Genomic DNA, 18620 nt, shown 5'->3' on the forward strand with positions numbered 1-18620 from the left:
CACTTCTCCTTTGGACTCCACACCTTATTCCCACTTGCTTCCCAGATAGCTTCACCCAGATACCTCATAGACCCTTCTGTCTAACGATTAATTCTATCTTCCCAACTCTCCCACACTCTCTGTTCCTTAGCAAACCACCATTCACCTACTCATCAAAGATAGAAAGACTGCGATGGGAATCCATCATCTGTGAACATGTTGGTTGTTGACCACCAAACTGGTCTCAGATTCTACCTCTGAAGTGTCCCTTGCATGTGTGTCTTTCTCATCAGTCCTACAGCTACCAGTGATCCTCACCTTCACCCACTTGGCTTATGTAGCTTCTACCGATTTCAACCACTCTGTGCTATTGTAGAAATCCAGGTCCCTTTGCTACATATTCTGATTTTTCAAGAGAAGCTGATGATCCATATTTTCATGTAAACTTTCCCAATCTTTAAAGTGTTTGTAACTGATATAATTTAGAAAAGTTTACACTACCATTTGCACATTTGTAGGCCACTAGTTTATGATCTTTGATATAAAAATAAGATTTAAATGTTTTCAGATAAAAATGATACATTTATTATAAAATCATAATTACAAAACAAGGAAAAAACTAATGCTATATATCCTCATAGAAATGAACAAATAGATTTAGGAATACAAATTAATTATAAATATCTGAAATAAAGTTTGTCCTTACTTGCAATCAAAATAAAATGAAAATACATAACCAGTGGGTTATGTATGACTGTTAACCTGTTAGGTAGGTAAAGATTGATATTGCTCAGTGTGCTGTGAATATGGGGAAGTAAACATGACATTATACTATTGGTAGGAATATAAATTAGGGTTGTTGGTTTTTGCTTTTTTTTTTTTTTTTCCTGGAATTGGATGTGGCTACATTGTATCAGTCAAGGTTTCAACAGGATCCTGGCAAATTAGGACAGGAGAAAACAGCTCTAGGAACATCAGAATTCAAGGAGTGCAATGAGAAAGGCAATGGAGGAAGAATCAAAATGAAAAACTGACAACTTTCCAAAATTAGTGAAGAATATATTTTCTGGTTTAAGAAGGCCCAACAGATCGCAGCAGAATACAATTATTTTTTAAAATCCAAAGACTTAAAAGAGCTTCCAGAAGACTTAAAAACTGCTTAGAAGAAAAAGGCAGGTCATCTTTTAAAAATCTGATCAACTAAAAATAAAAATGGAAGCCAAAACACTGGAATGATTTCTTCCAGGTGCTGAGAAAAAATTGTCAGCCTAGAATTTTATATTCTCTGAAACTATTTTTCAAGGTAGAAGGTGAAGTAAAGGCATTTCAGACTAAAGAGAGCTGGAAAATTTGTTACTTACAAAACTTCATTAAGGAACTTCCAAAGGATGTTGTTCCCCAGGATGATCCCTAGAGGGAGGTCTGAGAAACAGGCAGTTGTGAACAAAGAACATGATAGCCATGTAGATGGGGCTAATAATTTGTAGGATTTATAAAAATCAATATAAAACTAAAATCCTGGGAAGTATTAGCAGATATATAATTGGGCAGGGGTATGTACGATTGGAATTAAAGCATTCTTAGCCCCTGACATTTGTGCAGGGGGATAAAAATGTAGATTAACTTGAGACTTCTTAGGTTAGATATGAATGTTAAAAGTTATAGTATAAGTACTTCAAGAATAAAAAGAGATGATAAAAAATTCTGAATAGAAGAGAGGAATGGAATGAAGGGAGGAAAAATAAATCAACCCAAAAGATGGCAATAACAGATCTTTTAAAAAAACATAGAAGTGAAACAAATAATGAAATAAATACTAGATATTAACCCAGATTTATTGGTAATCATAGTCTAATATTATAAGACTAGATTGTTTTTAAAATTTCTCATGTGGTGCCCTGGCTGTGTGGGTCAGTGGATTGAGCACAGGGCAGAGAACCAAAAGGTCACCGGTTCGATTCCCAGTCAGGACTCATGCCTGCATTGCAGGTCAGGTCCCCAGTTGGGGGCATGCTACAGGCAGACAATCGATGTTTCTCCCCCTTTCTTTCTCCCTCCCTCCCCCTCTCTCTAAAAATAAATAAATAAATCTTTTTTTAAATTAGGTTATAAAGCAGCATTTATGTGACTCCATTTTTATAAAAAGAAATAATAATGTATGTGATTATATATCTTGGAAAGGGATCTGGAGGATATCAAAAGTTAAGGTGACAAAGTGACTGTCACTCGGCTGCATTGTTGATGATTTAACTTTCTCCTTATACCTTTTTGTTTTCCTCTAGTTCTTTTTAGTATAGTAAGTATTGTACATATTACTTTTAATTAGAAAAAAAATTATTTTGAATTTCTTCCTTAATTATTTTTACTTGTTTTTCTTCTAGATGAATTTCAGAATTCTTTTTTAGCAACTTCCAAACTGCCTCCTCCTCTCACAAAAAAACAAACAAACAAACAATATTTCCATTGTGATTTTGATTGGAATTCTCTGGTACATAATAGTCACTCAGCACATGTTTGTTAAATAAATAAATATGGGAACAATTCTCATCTTTATAATGGCAAGCCTCTCTACCCAAGAACATGCTGTATTACTTAATCTTTCCAAGCCCTGTTATTATTCATATAAGTTTTGTGATTAAAAAATATAGATCTGGACTTCTGGCCAAGATGGAGACATAAGTAGATACATTTTGCCTCCTCCCACAATCCACCCTGGCAAATACCTAAGGCTCTGTCCCTTACCACATAACAGGTGTGCCAAGACAAAAAAAAAATATGGCCCAAATGAAAGAATAGATCAAAGCTACAGAAAAAATACAACTGAGAGACAAAAAGATAGCCAGCCTATCAGATGCACAGTTCAAAACACTAGTAATCAGGATGCTCACAGAAATGGTTGAGTATGGTTGCAAAATGGAGGAAAAAGTGAAGGCTATGAAAAGTGAAATAAAGGAAAATACAGAGAACGAACACTGAAGGGAAGGAAACTGGGACTCAAATCAACGGTGTGGACCAGAAGGAAGAAAGAAACACTCAACCAGAACAGAATGAAGAAACAAGAATTCAAAAAACTGAGGAGAGGCTTAGGAACCTCTGGAGCAACTTTAAACATTCCAACATCTGAATCAGAGGGGTGCCAGAAGGAGAAGAAGAACAGCAAGAAATTGAAAAAGTATTTGACAACATAATGAAGGAGAACTTCCCCAATCTGGTAAAGGAAATAGACTTTCAGGAAGTCCTGGAAGCTCAGAGTCCTAAAGAAGTTGGACCCAAGGAGGAACACACCAAAGCACATCATAATTACATTACTCAAGATTAAAGATGAGGAGAGAATCTTAAAAGCAGCAAGAGAAAAGGAGACAGTTGTTATGTACAAAGGGATTCCCATAAGACTGTCAGCTGATTTCTCAAAAGAAACCTTGCAGGCAAAAAGGGGCTGGAAAGAAGTATTCCAAGTCATGAAAAGCAAGGACCTACACCCAAGATTACTCTATCTACCAAAGCTATCATTTAGAATGGAAAGGCAGATAAAGTGCTTCCAGTTAACATCAAGTTAAAGGAGTTCATCATCACCCAGCCCTTATAATATGAAATGTTAAAGGGACTTACCTAAGAAAACAAAGATCAAAACTATGAACAGTAAAATGACAACAAACTCACAACTATTAACAACGGAACCTAAAAATACAAAAACAAAAATGAACTAAGCAAACAAGTAGAGCAGGAACAGATTCATAGAAAAGGAGATCTCATGGAGGTTTCTCAGCGAGGGGGGTGGAGAACGAGGTGAAAGGTACAGGGAATAAGAAGTGTAAATGGAAGTGTAAACTAGGGGGAGGTTAAGAATAGTATGGGAAATGGAGAAGCCAAGGAACTTATATGTATGACCCATGGACATGAACTAAGGTGGGGGAATGCTGGTAGGATGGGGGTACAGGGCAGAGTGGGATAAAGAGGAAGGAAAAAATGGGACAACTCTAATAGCATAATCAATAAAATACATTTTTTAAAAAAAATGACAATAAACTCACAACTGTCAACAACTGAGCCTAAAAAACAAAAATGAACTAAGCAAACAACTAGAACAGGAGCAGATTCACAGAAATAGAGATCACATGAAGGGTTATCAGTGAGAAGGGGAAAGGGTAGGGAGGAGAACAGGAGAAAAGGTACAGGGAATAAGAAGCATAAATGGTAGGTACAAATTAGACAGGGGGAGGTTAAGAATAGTATGGGAAATGAAGAAGCCAAAGAACTTATTCGTATGGCCCATGGGCATGAACTAAGGTTGGGGAATGATGGTAGGAGGGCAGGTGCAGGGTGGAGGGGAATAAAAGGGAGAAAAAAATGGGACAACTGTAATAGCATAATCAATAAAATATACTTTAAAAAAAATACAGATCTCACATATTCATGCAGTCAGTGTTTTCTAAAATAGGATAATCTTTCCATTTCCTCCCACATAAAGTCAAACCCTTAACTGTGTGTCGTTATTGTCAGGTCTTAGAAGCGTCAGAAAGAAGAGTTTAATGTAGGTAAACATGTCCTGTGTAGTGAGGTTAAGGACCTGGGTCTAAATGACTAGATTGAAACTGGCTGCCTATCTTAGAGCATTTGGTCATAGCCAATTTTCCTTAAGCTCTGCCTAGGACAGAACCCAAGAAAATAAACTTCAATTAAAGTGTGAGGAATTTAGATTAGAGATTGAAACTGGCAGTGCGAAGGTAAAGCAGCCCTCAGAAATACTATATTTGGACTGCACAGTATATTTTTAAAATTTGAATTCATTGCTAATTTATATTTTGGAGAGTTCATGTAAAAATTTAGATTTCCAACCTGTCTGGAAAGGCCCAAAATCTGGTACCCTATTCCCTAGTTTTCAGTAGCAGCTGATAGCTGTAATTCAGGAACCATCATTTCCTTTAAACCAGGTGTCCGCTTTCTCCAGTTTTCTAGTCAGGACCCAGCCTTTTCCTTTTATCTGTCTTGCCCCTTAAGTATTCAAGTTTGTAACCTCAGTTGAGAAGGTAAAGGAAAAACTGAGTTGCACATGGGTAGATATGGCATCTTCTCATTTGGCACATAATGCAATATTCAGATGATATAGATTGTACACTTGAAACTTACATAATCTTATTGACCAATGTTACCCAGTAAACTTAATAAAATGAAATATATATATGATTTAAATATGGTCCTGGCTTAAAACTGGGTCAAAGATCTTATGTTGTGATTTCATGATTCTGTTAGAATAGTCAGTGGTAAATGAAGTATCTCATTCCATCAGTTGGAGAATCTCAGAGTTGGAGTGAACCTGGTGCAAAACAGGGAGGACACAGGAAATTTGCTTCATCTGGTGTTCCTCATCTTAGACACAGAAGTTTGAAAGCTGTTGCAGAGGAGCCTGCTTAAACACAGTTCTAAAAAATCAGCTACCTTATTGCTTTTTTTCTTTTTTAACTCTCACCCAAGGATATGTCCATTGATTTTTTAGAGAGAAAGAGGAAGGGAGAGAGGCACATCAATGTGAGAGAGAAACATTGATCCCTTGCCTCCTGTACATGCCCCAACCAGGCATCAAACCCGTAACCTTAGTATGTGCTCCTAACAGGGATCGAACCCACAACCTTTTGGTGCACAGGAAGATACTCCAACCAACTGAGCCAGCCTGCCAGGGCCCAGCTACCGTATTTAGAATATTTAATTAAAAATCTGTTTCTTTTAAGCACGGTTATTTAAAGGTGAGTAAAGGGTTTTGGAGAGAGCTTTGACTTTTGTAAGTACAGAGTATTATATTAGTCTCATCATTACGCATATTCTGGCAGAGTTACAATTGTGGGAGCCATCATTTTGAATATCAGTTCATTTGTGCTTGCCTATAACCTAAGCATGGCTTTTATATTTAATGTTAAGGGCATATTTTTACAAACAAAAAAGCAGGAAAGTGATATGGGGAAGAAATCTTAGGTGATAATTTCTGTATTTGTTTTATTCTAATATTTGTATTCCCTGATAAGCTTTCTCTTTCTTTTTTTTAAGTTATATTGTGTTGATTATGCTATTATAGTTGTTTCAATTTTTCCCCCTTTGCCACCTTCTACCCAGCACACCCACTCCCTTAGGCCATCCCCACACTGTTGTCCATGTCCATGGGACATGTGTGTAAGTTCTTTGGCTACTCCATTTCCTACACTATACTTTACATCCCCATGGTGAATCTGTAACTACCTATTTGTACTTCTTAGTCCCTTCATCTCTTCACCCATTCCCCCGAATCCCCCCCACATCTGGTAGCCATCAAAGCACCCTCCATATCCATGATTCTGTCTCTGTTCTTCTTGTTTGCTTAGTTTGCTTTTTATTTTTGTCATTTAATATTTAAATTATATTTTATTGATTATACTCTTACAGTTGTCCCAATTTTTTCCCCTTTGTCTCCCTCCACCCATTACCCCCTGCTCTCTGAGGCAACCCCCACACCATTCTTCATGTCCATGGGTCAGGTATATAAGTTCTTTGGCTACTCCATTTCCTATATTGTACTTTACATCCCAACGGCTGTCTGTAACTACTTATTTGTACTTCTTAATCCTCTCACCTCTTCACCCATTTCCCCAAACGGCCCCCTCCTGTCTGGCAACCATCAAAACACTCTTTACAACAGCATGAATGGAACTAGAGAATATTATGCTTAGTGAAATAAGTCAAGCAATGAAAGATAAATACCATATGATCTCACCCATAAGTGGAACCTAATCAACAAAACAAAGAAGTGAGCAAAATAGAACCAGAGACATGGAAATAAAGAACAAAACAATGACAGTGACCAGAGGGGAGGCTGGAGGGAGGTAACGGGGGAAAGAAGGGTAGGGGTCAAGTCAAGGAACATATATGTATAAAGGAGCCATGGACAAGGACAATGGAGGGAAGGGTTGAATGTGGGGAGGGATGGGCATAGCAGGGGAGAGCAATGGGGGAAAAATGAGGACAACTATAATTGAACAACAATAAAAAAAATTTCTCAAAAAAACATTCTTCATATCTGTGATTTTGTCTCTGTTCTTGTTTGCTCAGTTTGTTTTTTAGATTCAATTGTTCATAGATATATACTTATTGCCATTTTAGTGTTCATAGTTTTGATCTTTTTCTTAAATAAGTCCCTTTAACATTTAATATAATAATGGTTTGATGATGATGAACTCCTTTACTTTTTTCTTGCCTGGAAGTTTTTATCTGCTTTTCGATTCTGAATGATAGCTTTGCTGGGTAGAGCAATCTTGACCAAAGGTCCCTGCTTTTCATGACTTTGAATATTTCTTGCCCATCCCTTCTAGCCTGCAATGTTTATGTTGAGAAATCAGCTGACAGTCTTATGGGAACTCCCCTGTAGGTAACTAACTGCTTTTCTCTTGCCGCTTTTAAGACTCTATCTTTAACCTTTGGCATTTTAATTATGATGTGTCTTGGATTGGGCCTCTTTGCACATATCTTGTTTGGGACTCTGTGCTTTCTGGACTTGCATGTCGATTTACTTCACCAAATTAGGGAAGTCTTCTTTCATTATTTTTTCAGATAGGTTTCCAATTACTTGCTCTTTCTCTTCTCCTTTTGGCACCCCTATGATGCAAATGCTGATAGACTTCAAGTTGTCCCAAAGGCTGCTTGCACTATCCTATTTTTTTTTTTTGTATTTTTTTGTCTTCTTGTGGTTCTGACTGATTGTTTTTTGCTTTCTTATGTTCCAAATAATTGATTTGATTCTCAGCTTCATCCACTCTACTGTTAATTCCATGTAAATTATTCTTTATTTCAATTAGTGTATCCTTCGTTTCTGTCTGGATCTTTTTTATGCTGTTGAGGTCCTCACTAAGTTCCTTGAGTATCCTTGTAACCAGTGTTTTGAACTCTGCATCTGTAGCTTGTGTATCTCCATTTTATTTGGTTCTTTTTCTGGAGTTTTGTTCTGTTCTTTCATTTTGGCCATGTTTCTTTGTCTCCTCATTTTAGCAGCCTCCCTGCGTTTGTTTCTATGTATTAGGTAGAGCTGCTATGACTGCCTGTCTTGGTAGTGTAGCCTAATGTAGTAGCTGTCCTGTAGGGACCAGGGGCACAGCATCTCCTATCATCCAAGCTGGGTACTTGAGGTACTTGTATCCTTCGTGTGTGCTGAGTACACCCTCATCTTATAGTTGAGCCGTGATTGTTGTTGGCAGATCAATGGGCCAGTCAGCTGCAAGGATTGGCTGTGACCATTGACCACCACCCTCCATGGAGGATCAGCTGTGCATGGGCAGGGTGGTGGTGTTCTGACATCGTCTGTAACTGCACTGGGTGTGCAGGCTCGGTGTTTCCCAGGTGGTGCCAGCCAAGGTCAGCCACCACCTATGTTCTGTCCAAGGCCACCTAGCATGAGCTACAAAGAAATCTGCAGATTGCTGCTACTTGTACTGGGCTTGGAGGTCCCCAAGCAAAACCAAGTTGTGATCTAGGGCCGGTTGCTACTAGTGCCGGGCCTGGGGCCACTTAGCAAGAGGTGTGGGGGCTGAGGACTCACTGTAGCCAGCTATTGCGTGTTTGAGAGGATTTAGGAAGGTGTGAAGCCTGAGCTGAGACAAGACATTCATAAGGAAAACGACTGTTATCAGCTTGGATGGGCATATAATTTGGGTGGGATGGAGCCTCAGGATATACCAAAGCAGGGCTAACTATGTGTGGCAGGCAGATGGAGTCTCCGATATGGTACCCACCTGCCAGATCTGTGGGAAGAAGATCCAGAAAAGGAACAATGGCTTCTCCCCATCTTTCTTTCTGGGAGAAAACTTTTCTCCTCAACTCTTGCCCTGATACCAGAATACTTTAGTTTTTCCCAGTATGCCACTGGTGCCTTTCAAGCTACTTACCCGGTGCTGGAGCTCAGAGAGAGTGAGTAAGTCCATGTTTGGGCCCTTTAAGAGGAACTGCTTGGGAATCCACTAATTTCTTCCACCAACTCGATCTCCACTGGTTTTTATAGCCAAAAGTTATGGGGGCTTATCTCCCTGGCATTGGAACCCTCTGCTGGGGGCTTCTGTGGGGCTGGGACCCCTTGCTTCTGAGATATCCCTACCAAATTTTTATCTACTATATGTATATATGGGTCCAGCCTGTTCCATGTCTCCATGTCTCTGCATCTCCTACCAGTCTGGATGGATGTGCTTTTTTTTCAGTTTCCTAATTGTCAGACTTCCATTTAACTCAATTTCTGATGATTCTGAGTGATGGTTTTTATATATTTTAGTTGTAGTTTTGACGTGGTTGTGTGCGGAGGCGAGCTGTGTTTACCTATGCCTCCATCTTGACGGGAAGTCTGGAACTCTCCATATGGCTGCCACATAGCGTGACATCTGGATTTTCTCAGATACTGGATTCAGCTGTGTATACCTTCTAGAGTCCTCCATGACAAATGCTCTCTCAAGACTGCATCCTTGAAAACAGCTGCTTTCTCATTCTTTGTTAACAATCTGTGATGGATTCTATAGATAATAAAATTAATAGCACATGTTCAGTGGTGTTACATACAAAGTCCGTGAAGCAACAGGCAGAAAATATGGTTTTTTTCTAAGTAAATTTGGCCTCAAGTAATTATTTTGTTTATAGTTTTTTATTTTTTTAACATGGAGCTAACCAGTTTGCCCCATTTGTTTTGGCATCGAATAGACATAGCTTCACTGTGACTCAGAATCCAGTACTGTCTTTATTTAAGGACATGAAATGTTATCTCAAGGGAACCTTTTTGGAATCTCTGAATGTTTTGGGTAATAAGTGAAATTTTTAGCCCAGGACCAAATATCCCACTTAGCCACCCATACTGTTTCCCAATTGTGGTCTTATACTGGGATCCTGTGTGTGTGTTCTTAAACTTATGACAGGACTTTTGTTTTTTGGTTCCCATAGAACAAGCTCCTCTTCTCCAACACCACTCATCACCAGGAATTGTGAAGGTCACACGTGGGCCGACATATGTGTCAGAGGGCCCTATCAAGGCTTTTTCAAAAGTTCTCTCTCACCATTAGCCTTTCTTTATGTTCTAAACTTGTCATCTTTACCCTTGACCTCCTAATAAAGACAGGTATAACTTTCCTAGTAGACACAGTTCCAAAAGTAATGAGTTATAACTTCATTTTTCCTGAACGAAATAGCTTTAAAACACTCCATCTTTTAAGTACTTCATATGTATCCGGTCTAGTTAGTGTAGCATGTAAGACGTTTTCAGTAGTTGGTAGATATCATCTCCTTCCATCCTGCCCTCTTATTAAACCTCACCCAGATCTTAAGATGGAGAATGAGAACTGACTCATGACCTCAGACTGGAAACAGTCACAGTCCAAACAGGCTGGCATGCAGCCTGCATGCGCCAAGCTGCTTCGAGGGCAGCACATAGTCATCTGATTGCCGCCAAGTACCCTTTCTTAACACAAGTATGAGACCACTATCCAACTGCTTAGGTAAGCTTACCTTTGCTGAAAACTTAAGTATCTGTAAATTTAAGAGTTGATTCTTTGACATCATTTTTAGAACTAAGTCTTCAAATCTTCTATGTTCCAGGCTTTGAGTTATAATTATAGTTTCAGCCTGAACCTATATTTTCCTGCAGCAGCTAAACAAGTCATCAAAATTAATAAATGACTGGCATTCAAAAAGAGTGTGCAGGTCGAAAATTTTTATTTAGGCAACTGAGATTTAAAAAATATCTACTTAAACCCTGAATTGGGTGGGGGATTCATTCATCATCTTGAAAAAATCAGAGTTCTGGGGAAGAAAACATGGACAGGGAGATTATTCTACACCACAGAGGGTGTAAGAGACATAACCAAATGCATTGCACAGTCTTCGGCTTGATCCCAGTTCAGGAGAAAAATCAGCGATATACATTTTGGGCATAGTTTGAGAAATTTGAATATGACTAGTTATTTGATTGAACAGTAATGTCATAGTCAGTTGTGATTGCAGAATTTTGATGATGTAGGTGTTGTAGGAGAATGTCCTTATTGTTTGGGAGTCCGTGATTCCATATTTAAGAGTAAAGTGTCATGTCTAATTATCTTGAAATGGTTTACTAAATGTGTATATGAAATATGACAAAATATTATCCATTATTGGGTTTAGATGGTGAGTTTGGAGTGTTCTTCACACTATTTTCCTGGATATTTGAAATTTTTCATGATTGTGAATGATGATACTAATGAAGAAGTCACCTCATAGAGAGAAGTCTTCCTGAACCTGCCTTATGTTTTGGGAAAAGTGCCATGTAGTGATGGATAGAGCCCGCTATGAAGTGGTACTTACCTGCCAGGTCACGGAGAAGCATTTTCCCAGGCTCCCTGTGAATGGTCTCATAATAGCCATAGGTAAGGGCTTTCCACCATACCACAAACTCCCCTTGGCAGCCTGGGGGAAGACCTTGGCCGTGAGTCCCCTGGAAAACAAGTGAGGCTGGGTAGTTTTACAGTAAACTCTGCATGTTGGCTATTTGCTCGCAGTGTCTTGGGACTATGAAATAAAACAATCCCAATAAATGACCACTCCCTTAAAAAGTATTACTTATTGGAGCACAGTATGACTTAAAAACTAATCTACTGCCTTGCAAAGCCAGGATGGAATTTCTTCAACTCATATTTGATTATGTTGCTATTGTCGGTTTTCCCTTTCTGTTCACAAAGTCTCTGAGATTCTAATAAAGCTATTTTGGAGCATTTTATTTTAGAATAGAAAATAAAAATATGCAGAACTCTCATTTGTCCTTATACATGAACCACCCTTTCTTCCCCTCATAAATGTTACTGACTACTCCCCCCCTTTCTTTCTTGGAGATTAATGTTCTTTGATGAATAACCAGGTGAGCCAGAAGAAAGTTAATGTGGTAACAGGTCATTTTGGGCTTCATTGTGGGTTGGGAGATTGTAGCAAGGTAGAGAGAAGCAGCTCTTTGCAAATTACAGAATGCAGGAGGCATAGGGAGTGGAAACTTATGGGGCTGCTTAGAGGCCAGGGGGAAAAATGGACTCTTACTTGTACTGGACGTCTTGTAACATAAGTGCAGGAATACAAATTATTTCTTGAAATGTACATACCTGAAGACTCCTGGTAGAACGATGCTTCCACCACAAAGCTGCCCTTCCTCTAACTGCCCAGTCTCTTCTGCCTAAAGACAGTCTTCCGATTCAGGAGGACCACAGGAACTAGCAAGAAAATGGGCACACTTAAATATGATTTACAAGTGTCTAAAAAATTTGGAATGCCATTGTCAAGTAGTTTTCAAATGAAAAGGTTATCGTTTTATGATTTTTCATCTTGCTCCCCACCTCCCCCAAACCACTGCTATCTGCTCCAACCTTCTACTAACAGGAGATCTGTGCATTTAGAACACCGGTGTAGCAAGCCAGGAGCTGGTGCCCCTAGAAGGGAAAGCAAAGGGCCTCCTGGATTCTTTGCCAAGTAGCTCTTTAGCTGTAGAGAATAGTGGAGCTTTGCTTTAGCCCTGGATAAGTACAAAATCTCAGTGGCTTGCTGAACTCTGTGATACCGCTTTCATTAAAGAGCAAAGATAAGAACGTAGTCTTTATTATTGCCTGTTATCTATGAATAAACGAAATACCTCTCCCTAAGGATTCCATCAGCAGTGATTTTTCATCAACAATGATTTTTTTTTTTTTTTTGCTCTTATGTCAAAATCAGTTTGCCATAAGAACTGGTACAAGTACCTGTTGTGTTTAATCTCTCCTTAAGTTTCTCTTTAAACAGTAAACTTTCCTATGGCCAGTGGAATTTGTAATAAGCAGGTGCAAATTTTTTTTTTACGTGTTAAACTTGCCATTTTTCTTGTAGGTGCCCTTAGGCAGAGTTTTCCATTGAAACTAAAACAAGACAAATTTAGGAATGATTCTTTTTAACTTAATCCCATCCTGAGGGTGAGGAGTATAGAGGAAAAGGTTTTAATAAATTCATTTCTCTTAGTGATTCCAGTAATAAATCATTTAGTTAGAATTTTCCTTATAGTGCTTTATTTTTCTATAGGGAAAGGTGTCATATTGAGATTTATTCTCTAGCCAATCAAGTAGGATTTAGCTATCACTCAAGTGGTATCTCCAGATACCAGGCTTACTGAACTCAGAGCTGTAGCTTTCACAGTCAACTTTAGATTTAACCTCTTCCTAATAATAATATTTATTGCTTGAGATTTGGTACAGGGAAGATTTTTGACATTTCAAACATGTCATCCGAATCTTGTGAAGTGCGATCTGCCAACAAAGGCAGAGTGACTTAGATGTGGCTTTTTGTTGTTGTTGTGCAGTTCTTTGGAAGACTCACATTATAAATCATTATTTTTTTAATTGCTTTAAAATTTCCTGTGTATGTTTGTGAATCCCAAATTGTAAAGGACTTCTCTCCTATAGTTTTTCTCCCCTCTATGGTAGGACAAATAAACTGATGTGGAAGTCACGTCTTCACTCTCAGTGACCTGAAGAATGAAGTATTTGTTTAGAAGCACTCAGAATAATGCTACAGGTGTGCATATTTTGACATGTTAAGCAGAGGAAACACATAACCAAAATGTAATCTATTTCAAGTGTGTTAGGAGAAAATTCAACTCAGTTAATCTGGAGATTATCCTATCATAGATGTGGCTATTATTTCTCAACCCCTATGATTAAAGCAATTGTGCTGTCAGATCTGTACTTACTTAGACAGGACATTAAGTCTGTGGTCACTGCTGCTCTAGATCTTTTTACAGGAGTGTTAAAAGAATAGCGAATGTAAAAGTAGAAACTTCTTTGTGTTCTTTATATACAAGTTTTTTCAAAAAACTCATAGTCATGGACTTTGAAGATTCTTAAGGTTCCTGGAGACTACCTCTTGCAACTGTTGGCTTCTCCAACTTCATGGATAAAATACTGTCTCTGAGGTTACTTTAGAACTTGGAGACCCTCACCCCTCTATTGCATGCCTTTGACTTCTGGTTCTTCCACCAAGTACTTAACCATGTTAATAGGAATACTTTTATTTCATCTTTTCAGGAAAGTCATCAAACAAGAGTAATTTTTACCTAGAGGGGGCTGGAAGTGGAGGGAGGGAGAAAGGAAGGAATTCAGCTGGTATTTTCTGTGAATCATCTGAAATTCTGTTGCCACTCTGTAAGATGAATGGTAATATGTCCATTTTCATAGATGGAATTTAAGCTTCTTTCATTCAACATTGTGTTTGTGAGATTTGTTTCTGATATGGCCAATAGTTTCAGCTCGTTCGTTTTTAGGGGCAGCGTAGTATTTCACTATGTGACTGACTCTCCCCACCCCCGCCTTTTTTTTTTTTTTTAAATAAAAAAACATTCTATTGGTGGATATTTGCATTGGTTCCAGATTGGGACTGTTGTGAAAAGTGTTACTATGACCACCTGTATATTCGCACTTAAGTTCCACTTCAGATAGTGAAGCATATTTTAAAAGTGGCTGTACCAATTTGTACTTCTGTCAGCAGGGTATGAGAATTCTCCTTTGCCCACATTCTTGCCAGTGCTTGGTGCTCTTGGTCCTTTTCATTGTTATTCTCATGAATTGAAGGATTTTTTTTCTTTCTTTTTTTTTGGGGGGGCTCTTTTTTTTTTCCATCTCCTTCTTATAAAGGCTTTGCTGTACTTGAATTAGAATGACTTATTTATAGGTATTAAGTGATTCTTTTGTAAGCTCATAAGTAATGAGTATCAAAAGGTGGCCAAGATCTATAGAGCAACTTAGCCTAAATTAATGACCCCATATGAAGTTCCTGGTTTTTAGGCCTGTCAGGCCTCCTCATTTATTATATTTTACCAATGAAGCGACTGAGCCACTTCAGGCAGTAGGGACCATCCCAGCTGCTATGGCCAGGCCTCCTAGAAGAGCCAAGATTGTAATTTTCACCCCTTCCTCTTAGGCGAGGCCCTCTATTGATTCTTGCACTCTTTCATTAGCTAAATAATTATTGAATGCATACTGGATAGCAGGCACTGGGCTTGGCCCGTGGGATTCAGTGGCAAACAAGCTTGTAACCTGATGATGTCCTCTTTTACTGTACAGGTTATGGCTTTCAAATCACAGCCTATTTCCTCAAGAGAGGTATACGCCTTCGCTGCTTTGGAGGTTCACAGAATCCTGGTAAGAAACTGATTTCTTGGGCTATCAGACATTTTGCACAATTAGCTTTCCCTCGAGAGGGAAGAAAATTAAGGAATGAAGATTCCTACCTACTCCATTGCCTTCATGAAATTGAAGTACTAAGTAAAAGTATTTCCAAACACTTGTGATTATTTCTTTTTTAATTTTCACTGTTTATTGCTTGCCTGAGAACAGTGAGCTGGGTCACACTACACTTTGCTTTCCTGCTGCTTCTCTGCACTCTCAGCACTTTCACTGAGCTTCCAGAGTGACTCACGGGGAGTGAAACTATGCATCACTTCATCGTTGCCTGTGCACACTGAGGCCCTGGGATATGGAGCAAGTGTGTGCACAAGAAAATGCTTTCCTAGCCTGGAGTTGTTAGAGCCTTTCCTAGGTGTGTGGTGAGGCCAGCTTCCCCTTATTTTCCTAAGTCAAGATGTCCACTAAGGAAATGATGTCAAACATGTCCAGCCAACAACAATAAAGTCAGATGCTAATGATCGTTCTCCTAGTTGATCTGAGCATTGGAAAGAAAATCTAGTTCAACTTCCTTGGATGATTTTATTATATAAACTATGAAACAGGGACTTTAAAAATTAACTGTATGGAGGTTTGCTCTTGGAATCTGCACAATTATCTGCACTTTTTAACTTTACATGTCACTTGAATATATTACTCTCTTAATGGGGGCCTTCCAGTTCACTTAGTTCTCTTAGTAAAGTAAACCAGTTAACCTGAATCTGTTAAAATGCAGCCTAGCTACTCTTCATGGTAGAGGTTTCTGTTGCCTAAATCTTTATTTATATATTAAAGTAATGCAAATCTCAGATGTGACCTAATTAAAGGGATAAAGAAGTTACTTTCTGTTTACACAATACCCAGCACCAAAAAGTTTAGAATCCACATTCTATCATTCTTATTTTTCAGAGAAAGCAGTCGAAGAACAAAACAGAGAAATTATTTGATAGAATGGATTAACTTTGAATTCTGGTTCTGATCCACTAATAATTGATAAAACTGACCATTTTGAATTTTAATTCTGATCCACCAACAGTTGTACTTCAGTGTTAGTCATAATTGAGGAGGAGGGTGAGTGGCAAATAATGAACTCTGTGACTCTGTTTCTCCTTCCATAAAGTGGGAAGCCGACTGCTTACCACTTATCTCAGTAAGATAGTTTAAGAATTAATGAATAAATACAAACTGCTTTGATAATTTTGGTTTTCTGGCTTCTCAAAGTCCATTCCTGGTCACCTGACCAAATATTACATCCATGAGGGGTCAAAAGTTTAAGTATATATTCAGGGTCCCTGAAATAGGAGTTTCTATATGAAGAGCACTTGTAGGGGTAAGACCAGAGCTACAGGTTAGGTCCCAGTCATGGAGGGCTTTTATGATTTGTATGGTGTGTGTAAGGAGCCACAATAGGGGCTTGAACGTGGTTAAGTGGAGCTACTTTCAGAACTGTTAACTTGCTTGTGCTTAGCAGAATAGGTTGGAATAGGGAAGGGTGGCCACCACCAAGGAGACAGCAGTGGTCCAGGTGAGAGGTAAAGAGAAAGCTGTTACTATAACATCAACTCATTAGGTTTTTGCTATAATTTAACCTAGCCAAGTGGTGTAAGGTGTTAACTGTGATCAAGTTCTATCTTTGCATAATTGACACCTTCATGCTTGGCTTCCAAGTGCATCAGATTGAGATATGCTATGACCTTAGTGCCTTCACATTGTCATTCATTGTTTGAAATGTGCAATGTATGTAAAAGGCTTGTCTTCTCTGATTGTATCTTTAAAAACATGGTCACATCTAAAAGGGAAGTTTTGTCTTTTAGCAAAAGGGCTTTATTTCTGTCATAAATGTGATACATGTGTATTACAAAAATATTCAAGCAATACAACGAAATACAGAGAAGGGAGGAGAAGACGCTCTCCAATCACCCAGAAAATACTCAGTTAGCAACAGCTTAACATCACTCCAGGGACAGGTAGAGGCTGGGTGGATGGATGGATGGATGGATGGACCCACAGACGGATGGAGGGACAGACAGATGAGAGAAGTAGAGATACAGGTGACATTCAGCCTTCCCCACCCGGAAGTCTTTTGCATTAAGAAGTTGTAATAATTAGATTACAGTGACTGTGGTGTAGTTGTATCATCTTTACTGTTGTATAGGTAACTACTTCCTTAATAGTTTGACCATTAATTCCTAATTAATGAAACTCATGTTTATATAGCCTGATTCAGACTGAGAGTTTGCCCTCCATTTTGGAGGCCTCTCTAAGACCAGTTGACTAAAGATACAATAGGCAAACTAGTAAGACTGTTCATAAGTCACAATTTCAGATTTTATCTAATATTCTTCCTCTTCCTATTTTAGTCTGCACTCACATTAGCAGCATTGATCCCGTTTCCCAGATGGGAGTTCTGAACAGAACAGCAAACTGACACAGAGGGAGGGTTGCAAAGGCCCTGTCTGGGGGTTTCATGTGATGTAATGGTCCAGGGGCTCAGCTGGACCAATTTGCAGCCTCCCCTGCATTTCCTAGAGTTTTGTCCTTGCCCTATCCTACAGGTGACAGAGACCGAAAGGTGGGGAGAGGACACATGTGTTTCATACATACATGCTTACTGCCGTAACAAAAATCTGGCACCAAGCATTTCTGTGTTCATAGGTTTTGGATGCCTAGTAATTGGTTGTCTTTGTTTTACACAGAACTTCGTGTATTCCCTGACAGATTTGTGGTCTGTGTAAGTCAGCTTTCGTTCAGTCATGATCTTTCAAGACAGAATGAAGAATTGGTATGTATGAAAAAATTCTATAAACAAATCTGCTTAACTATTGATTTGTTGTAAAAAAAAATGTTCTTAAAGAATTTCTTCTGTTGTCACTTAACTCCTGAGCACTTAATACATGTCTTCAGGGACCAAAAATATCCTACCTACTTTGCATGATAATATTGATTAATTGATATAGGTTTTTTTTAAGACCTCTTTAAAATTTAGTTTTATCAGCAGTGTTTTTCCTATCAATTTTAAATGAGAAAGCAACATTTTACAAAAACTGTGATTGTGTGATTTAAATGAAATAAAGCAAAGTCTGTAAGTGAAATGAAGCAAAATCCACATGTTTCCACTGGAAGCTTTCATTGGGGTCAGTGGCTTTTGGATTTTATTCCATGGTGAATCACTGACATTTTCATGAGAACCAGTACTTTTCCCCAGTGTGTTACTTCTTAGCTGATAGGGTTCGTTTTCTTCCTGTCTTTTCTCATGCAAGTCTTAAGCTCCATCACATCCTGTTACTCTTTCATTGGAGTTCTCTATTCAGACAAATAGATACAGAAAACTCCTGTAATGTTGCAGCTTACAGCTTTGTCTTTTAAGCTTAACATATACATTGAAGAGAGTCTCCTTGTGTGTATGTGTGTTATCTTACTGCAGTCACAGTCCAGTCTTTTGAACTTACCTTT

The 18620-nt window shown here is 38.5% G+C and overlaps 1 protein-coding gene across 1 annotated transcript in view; it reads left to right on the top strand.

Moving 5' to 3' along the window:
* Nucleotides 1–18620, top strand: part of SLX4IP (SLX4 interacting protein) — a 210782-nt gene that overhangs the window by 167763 nt on the left and 24399 nt on the right. Inside the window, exons 5-6 of the mRNA XM_053926902.1 lie at nt 15069–15146; nt 17864–17949. Of these exons, the coding sequence (XP_053782877.1) occupies nt 15069–15146; nt 17864–17949 (164 nt within the window). The remainder of the gene's footprint in view (nt 1–15068; nt 15147–17863; nt 17950–18620) is intronic.

Source organism: Desmodus rotundus, chromosome 6 (genome assembly GCF_022682495.2).
Source record: "Desmodus rotundus isolate HL8 chromosome 6, HLdesRot8A.1, whole genome shotgun sequence".
NCBI classification, from domain to species: Eukaryota; Metazoa; Chordata; class Mammalia; order Chiroptera; family Phyllostomidae; genus Desmodus; species Desmodus rotundus.